General features: G+C 38.8%; 1 protein-coding gene across 1 annotated transcript; it reads right to left on the reverse strand.

Annotated features, from left to right (window-relative positions):
• Positions 1-407: 407 nt before the first annotated feature.
• Positions 408-7,027, reverse strand: LOC141914504 (uncharacterized; the record flags this gene model as incomplete). Its single annotated transcript, XM_074805723.1, has 4 exons — positions 6,811-7,027; positions 3,380-3,564; positions 2,572-2,735; positions 408-531 (listed from the first exon to the last, which is right to left on the reverse strand). Coding segments are annotated over exons 1-4 (690 nt in total), but the record flags the coding sequence as incomplete, so codon positions are not given.
• Between the last annotated feature and the right edge of the window lie 1,522 nt (positions 7,028-8,549).

The raw sequence follows: 8,549 nt of genomic DNA on the forward strand, positions 1-8,549 counted from the left end.
CTTTAGGTGACTTTTAGGGATTATCTGCTGAAATTATTATTATTATTATTATTATTATTATTATTATTATTATTATTAATATTATTATTATTATTATAATGAAAACAACGACAACGGCAACGGCAGCGGCAGTGACAACGACAGCGACAGCGGCAACAACAACAATTTAATGATAATAATTATAATAATTCAATATTATCATTCAATAGGGTGTTCTGCGATAAAACCCTAATAAAACCAGTTCATTGCAAAACAACGTTACTATATTCGATATCGGATAATCGATTTCGATTCGCTTTAATGAATATAATAGATGGCTTGAACGTACGATGTATCGGTACACGAAGTTTCGCATCACCTGTTTTCGTTTGAAATGGAGAATAAGCTATAACAGGAGTATCTGTTCTTTTATCGTAACTACATTCTCCCAACACAGGCTTCGGATCTTGAACTGCCATCCATAACTGATCTGCTGGGCATCCACCGTAATTCGAATTGACAAAAAATCTGCGGCGTAAATTGCCAGACGAGCTGAATTGTGAAAAATAGAAAACAAATAATTGATCCTCATACAGCAGACTTCGTCCCACTCGGTACCGGTTGACTTGGTGAACCGGCTGCATTAGCGCATATCCATAAAGGTTTTTTTATGCCAATGCATTCATATACTACATTTATTCCCTACTCGGTAGTGCGATAATCAGTAGATTTTATGCCCACTCGGTATATTCGAAGCAGACCGTGAGTTGATAGCAATTAAGAAGTCCATTCCTGTTGAACACCAGTTTGCCAATCTCTATGGTACGGAAGCCCCTAGGTGACATACGAGAAATTTTTTTCACAATTTCGACTTATTAAGTCGAATTTCGACATAATAAGTCGAATTTCGTGTTAATTAAGTCGAATTTCGAGTTTTATTTTCATGTCGAATTTCGACTTATTAAGTCGAAATTCGAGTTAATTAACACGAAATTCGACTTACTATGTCGAAATTCGACTTAACAAGTCGAAATAATGAAAAAAATTATCTCATATGTCACCTAGGCGCTTCCGTACTATGGTGTTAGAAATTGCCCATTATTAAATTTGATGGTGTTATATATTGAATTCAATCTGTATATTTTCACAGTTAAGTGCTTGTTTCGTTAGTTTCGCTAGCCATTCGATAAAGCAGCGATTCTGCTGATATGTTGAAATGCGTACTGTAAATGAACTCCCATGATCAGAAAATGATAAAATTTTCATTCATTTTTCTTAGTCCATGAGAAAAACTGTTCCCGTTTCGTACAGTCTGTTCCCCTAACGTCATCATGTTCTTCTCGTATTCATTTACCTTCTGGCAAATTACCCAGAGTAGAATGATGATGTCCGTGAACAAATATTGTCAGCCTATTTTCGCTGCACTGCGTATGTACGGACACTCTCTCGAGCTCCACCCGCGGCTTACTGTTCCAATTACCCCATATATAACTATAAATCAATGAACCTATAATGCGTAATAAAACCGTAAACTCATATATTTAATGTTAGATGAACTTTATTGCGGACGTACGATTCCGAAAGTTCCCCGTTCTCTAAATCGGTATTTGGTAAAACCGGTAAAAAATTATCGGTCCAATTAGAATCGAGTTAGGCGAAATCTACAATACGCACATTTTATTCACTTATTTTCTTTCATATGAATTCAAAGCGGTTGGGCCAAATATATCTAGATACTGTCATAGCCCCTACGAGGAAGTTATTACGTGCAAACCTCGTTACAACGAAGTTCTGGGGCAAAATAAAAACTTCGTTGTATCCGACACTTCGTTGTAAAGCATTCTTTAAAAATCGTAGCTTAAACTAAAATGCTTATATCTGGTGAAACGAGCTTTTCATAACTTAAAAACACAGGTTCTAAGGTACCGTGACTTTTATGCCGGACCATTTAAAAGATCTCGTGCAATGTAGTTATCACTGAACGCGTCACGATACGACCCACACATTTCCTACCATAAGTCTTCATACATCCATTTTTTCGTATCTTTGTGAACCCTATGGAATATTTAAGTGGCCAAATCAATATGCATGCGTTTGTGAGGCGCCAAATATGAACGGATAAGGCTTATGTATTATGTAACAACGTTGTCAGCTACTACGGGAGGTTCCGTATATAAACAATGCTTTCTACTAATGGGTTCGATTGATCAATATTTCTGCTTTGGCCTCGCAGAATAACGGTGTAACTGATGAAAATTGCTCTTGGGACACGAAATTTACTTTGTTTTATTGAAAAAAAACGATCTCATTAAAACGGATTGAGTTGAAGGGCATTTTTTGGCCGGTACACGAAAATCTATTCGTAAAAACCGATCCTTTGTTATAAACGAATCTCGTTGTAACGAGGTTTGACTGTACGTAGATTTCGAGGACGACAAGAAGGCAAACTAAATATACGACAAGAAGGCAAACTAAATATATACTAAATCAATGTTCACAATTTACAAGAAAGGACATCTAGAGTTTCCTTAAGATACGTATATTACAGAAATCCCCCCCCCCCTAAAAACCCACTTTGCGACGAACACTTACTCTCCTTCTATTGAAAAATAGTTTGTTGGCGAATCGCTTGTTAAGTCAGTCCATGTTGACGAGAGCAGTCGACTTTTTGAAAACCAGTTAATCGCATCAGATCCAGCGCCATCGAATTCTAGGAATGCAACCTCGTGGCCGGCGGTATAAAGACTGAGTTTTATCTACGTAAACGATTGAACGATTGAATTAATTGAATGAGGGGAAGTATTTAGTTTTAAAGTAAATGGCGATGCGTAGTTTGTGTATTTTTGTTTACAGTTTTACCTATCAAGGTCATGAAATCATGAAATATATCCGATTACAAAATAACGCCAAAATACCCGTAGTTACGTATTTTGATACAACAGTTTTGATGTCAGACAGCGATGCTCCAATAACACATAATAGTTATCAATGTGAAAACGGTTGTGGAAAATTGTTAAACTTTTGTTAACTCGAACAAAACCCGTTGACAACTGGTCACATCAGTTGGTCAATGTGAGATCCTTGTAGCACTGTGTTTGAACTTTCCAAATTTAACATTCCACTGCGTGAGCTCCGTGTATTATGAACGTGCTTCTACTATACTTATTCTGGAGAAATAAGTTTTGATATGCTGTGGAAAATGAGTTCATATTTGATGGTTACAAGGATGGGTTAATTCCACGTGCTTCAAAAGAAATATTCCGCGACATTATCGAAACGGGTTTGACGCGTAAAAGGATCCAATCCGCGTCATTCAGATGACTAGTTCGTGGTAACGGAAGTGAAACTAAATACATGACGTTGACGGATAAAACGTTGTAGATGATAAAATGTGCCATACCTTTTTAAAACCTAATGTGCTCCACTTCGTAATGATTGGACTTTTCCAAATACAGTTACATCTATGTTTAACGCCCCCTGGCGGTGGCTCTTCCGTAGATGGCGCACCTATCCACCCATCATAAATACTACCGGGGGATGAATCGCTTTCTCCAGAGCTAGCTATGAACAACAGAACCCACGCGTCTGAAAAAGAGGAAGTATGTCTATTTCACTATTTCCCCAAGTCTCGGAAATGGCTGGTGGTCACATTTGAGAGCCCAGAGCTCAGTTTCATCAGGGGCGCTGACTATATCTTCTATCCGTTCGCCGCATGTTTATGACTATTTGCACTGCCGGCATCCTAAGACACTTTCTGCTGTACATACTTTTCCAGGATATGATGAAAGGGCAAAAGGAAAATACCGGGTAAATGATAAACAAAAAAGTAATTATCGTTTAAAAATGGAAGGAACGGATAAAACATAAAGATACGTAGATGTTGTTTTCATTATTTGTGTATTTTCCGCATTATATTTGAAAAACTGCGGGAAATTAGGAGTAAAATTGTAATTCTAATGAAGGGTCTAAGGGTCAAGACTACAATATTAGGTGAAAATGTAGAGAATTGCTGTTAGTCCACACGCAAAAGATCAAAACATGAATCAGAAGTTAGCGAGGTTAAGTCTAATTCCTTCGCATAGATACGACCCGCAAATAAAAATCAGCAAAACAAAAAAACCATAAATAGATGGCTAGCGCTAATTAGGAAACTTGCAAGCATGTCATTCGACTTAAGATCATCAATGGCTCCATCCTGGAATTACATTGTCTATTTGTATTGATTTTATTTAAGATGGCTATGATTTCCAATATAGTACATAGTAATGTGATCACTTGGGAAGTTGCGACTGATTGATCAGGGTTTTGCTAATAGATCTTTGACGAGAAATATCGTGCGCAAATTATACTAATTGTGGCTCATTGACCATTTAAATCATAGCAACGTTACATTTTTAAACTAAACGACAACTGAACGACGGCTATATAAATCATTCGGAAGTGACTTTTTTGTTTAAAAAAAATCTCTCTGTTCATCAATTATGTACGTAAGCTACTATGCAGTGGATAGTCATTATTTGTCATTTTTATTAAATGAATATCTATTTAACGTTGGTATGGCCTTGAGCACACTGGGCTAAACAGGAATTATTAAACGCGCAAAACAAAAACCAAGATGCCCTCCATAGGAATTTTGGCAATTTGAGCCTGCTCGTCTTATAATACATATTTGGCAATTGATTCGTTACATCGAGGGCATTTTAGCAATTAGAAAATAATATCTAAACATTGTTAATCTGCCTTTTCAGGATGTTTAAAACTATTTTTGGCATTGAATGTGACCATTTTTAAAAATGTCAGATATATGCCCATATTGTAAACCTGGATTCAATACTTTTAATGCACTAGGCTACTGAAAGTGCTCTTTTCAAGTAGACTGAGTGTGGTGTGGTGTAGTGTACGGTATATGCGACGACACTTTTTATGAGGGCCCTGGTTACAATTTTTTGAAACGTTGATGTCACAGTTAATACCAACGTTTCTATTCTCAATCGTCACGTCTTAGGGGCTAACCCGGTTACACCATCCGGAGAGGCAGTGGATAATTTTCACCGGAGAAATTATGGAAAATTATAGTGATTGTGGTATCAGTTTAAGCTTGGAGTAATCATTGAATGATTACTCCAAGGTTTAAGCCAATGAAAATTTATTCGAAAATCTAATGCGAAGACACGAAACGTCACAACAGCACTTCTACACTTTCAACACTGTAATTCCGTAGAATTACCGATTACCGCTTTTGAATGCCAATGATACATCCTGGAATGATTTCATTAATCTTTACATAGCCTGCGGTTAACTTATAAGATACCGCAGTGTAAATTAGCGTTATGCCCCAATAGTGGCGAAATAGCCCCACTTTTCTGACACTTGAACATACCACTCGCACTAAGAAACTGATATCGATTGACTATGGAAGTAAAGAAAGAAGGATGGACCCTGCCACCACAAGTCACTTCATCAAAGAAGGATGGAGGCTGCCACCACAAGTCACTTCATCAAAGAAGGATGGAGGCTGCCACCACAAGTCACTTCATCAAAGAAGGATGGAGGCTGCCACCACAAGCCACTTCTTAAAATCATCTCAAAAGAACAACCTGTACTGATTACTATGGTAATATGCTGGACCCAGTTCCACAGTTGTGAGTTAGAGTTGACTCAGAGTTAAAGTTAGTTCATTTTCAATGAGTTAACTCAGGGTCAAATCTTAACTCAGAACTGTGGAACTGGACCCTGGATTATCTGACGATGAACAATGTTGCTAAAAAATTGTTAGTTTACTCGAATCAATCTCAGTAGCAATTAATTATTTAGCAGATGGCGACATCGATTTTTTCAACGCGTGTCAAAACGCCGTGTGAACGCTCACCAAAATTTGGTCCGGTCTAAATTTGGACCGGACCAGGTACGGACCCATTTAGACCGGTCTAACTAGTTGTCGTGTGAACGCGGCTTATGTTTGCATTTTAACGGATACCAACGCAAACAGCCATCGATTCTAGTCAAGGGAATAGTAACCGTTTGGTCGGCGCTACTCTGCTCGTGAATGTAAAACAAAGAAATATGTGAACCGCAGCGTATATAATTGACAGCAGCGTATGCATGACAGGACACAAAATAAATATCCCTCTTCTCCCATGAGAGAGACAGAAAGAGAGAGGAGAGAGGGGGAGAGGGAGAGAGGGAGAGAGGGAGAGAGGGAGAGAGGGAGAGAGGGAGAGAGGGAGTGAGGGAGATAGGGAGAGAGGGAGAGAGGGAGAGAGGGAGAGAGAGAGATAGGGAGAGAGGGAGAGAGGGAGAGAGGGAGAGAGGGAGGGAGGGAGGGAGGGAGGGGAGGGAGGGGGAGGGAGGGAGGGAGGGAGAGGGAGAGGGAGAGGGAGAGGGAGAGGAAGAGGGAGAGGGAGAGAGAGAGTGTTGACTGAAACCATTGATGGTATTCAACGATTAAGCTACGCCTATTGGATTGTCCTCCTAGTCACACTGTAACTGCCTTAATCTCTGAACAGCAACTTTCCTCTATGTGAAAAGGTGATACTATCATTTAAAGCTGTCTCATTTAAAACTGTTTGATGCTGTCTAAATTTCTGATTTTAAACTACTACAATCCACAATCCATATATTTCATTTAGATTTACACCACATACAGTTATCATCTACCGGACGGACAGCCAAGCGAGAAATATTGTCTCACATAGCATTACAATTGCGACGTTGAAAGACCGTTGCCGCATCAACAAAATTTAGAACATGTGTCCAAGTCATAGAGATTTCGTTTAAAAAAAAAATAACGGTACGTTGGCTACAAAATCCACCACTGACAAGACTCCTTACCGGTCATGAACATCTCTTCAGCAGGGACCCTCGGAATATCCAGATCGTATAACACGAGAACATCAGAATAGTGTCTGAATGGAATCCCGCAAATTCTATTTTTGGAGTTGTAAGTCATGTAGTTACAAGTTTGATACCGCGTTGAACAAAGTATCGCGCATCCCAATAACGACAGGTCAGCATGTTGATGTCGTTGATGTTCTGTCACGGCACCCATTTCGGTAGAAAGTTTGAGCGTCGATTCGATATATTTATACGCCTCACTTCTGTCGACGCAATAAACGCACAATATAATGGTAAAACACGCGTATTGCATCGTTGCAATTTTGTAATTTGTTGGACCGGATCGAGTGAGCATTTTACTTCAAAATGATATCTTGCGCGCACGATACGGCCATCTGTACTAGTACATTTCGTCAGCGTGTGTTATTTGCTTATGGTCGCGCTGTGGTCGCTTCGAGCGTTCGCTGCTACTAGACATTCGAGCAAAACATTAAATGTTCTATTTCCTGATTCGGTGATAAATACAGATGAACATTCGAATGAGATCGATGAGACCGGACTGATAAGTAAAGACCATCATTGAAATGACGATTTATAATTATCAATATCATTATCAATATCATCATAATAATTTATTTCGTCCTCAAAATGCTATAACACTTACCTACAAACACGGTATGTTTTATCGCGATAAATATTACGATGATACAATGAGGAATCGATGACAGGAACCGGTGCCATTAACGCCGTGCGTCCACATTTACCCGCCGTGATACTGGTACGATTTTAAATCAATGAGTGAGCGAATCATCTAGTGCATATTACATATATTTTTTAAACGTAACGCTATGCTCATATTAAATGCTCATCTTGCGGGGGACTCGGTTTAAAAGTGATGCAATTTTATGTTAAGCGTCAATGTCTTACTGCGGTTTTCTCCGGGCAGGACCGATGTCCTCATATCGTGTTGCAAGAAAAATTTGATCAATGTGTGCCTTATAAGTATGGTGCCAGATTCTGAAAATATTCAGAAAAATGCTCCGACAAACAATTTTGGTTTTGTCACCCGCGACAAATCAATATTTTGGTGTTTTGCTTGCAGCAAATCAATATTTTGGTTTTGTCGCGTTATTTTCATATTTATATAAATGAGTGTATTTCATTATGTCGCCCTCGTTTGCATATTCGTGACTTTTTTATAGCCCGATCAGCCACCATAGTGATACCATGCAAAGAAATAGCCTCCCTTCTTATCAGCCCTTATTGGAAACGTGATGAGGGCGGCAGGTCTTCATTTTAACTTCCTTTTTATAAAAGAGCACTTCGCTACCGAAATACTCCCCTGCCACAGTAACACTCGGGTAGCGACCGTGTGAAGAAAAACATGAACACGTGTAATATGGTGTATCTAGATGCGTGTGGGAAGGTTTTACTTGAAAAGAGAAGCGAAAACAGATTTCAGCGAGTGGGATGCGCATTTTCATTTCTATTTCTTTACCAACGAACATTTTTGACGCGCGCGCGGAAAATGAAACTGATTAGAAACAAGGCGATTTTATTTTTTGCGTGGCCTTACATAATTTCTGCTGCACAAAAACACTGTCATTTTAATATTGATAAATAACTGATCAGTTGAAATCCATGATTCTTCGATAGCATTGATAGATGCCAATAGTTCGTTAATAAGTGTAGCTGCATGTCTAGAATGCGCGGCGGTTGTGCGAAATTAAATGTAT

The sequence above is a fragment of the Tubulanus polymorphus genome, unplaced genomic scaffold (genome assembly GCF_964204645.1).
Source record: "Tubulanus polymorphus unplaced genomic scaffold, tnTubPoly1.2 scaffold_32, whole genome shotgun sequence".
In the NCBI taxonomy this organism is placed as follows: domain Eukaryota; kingdom Metazoa; phylum Nemertea; class Palaeonemertea; order Tubulaniformes; family Tubulanidae; genus Tubulanus; species Tubulanus polymorphus.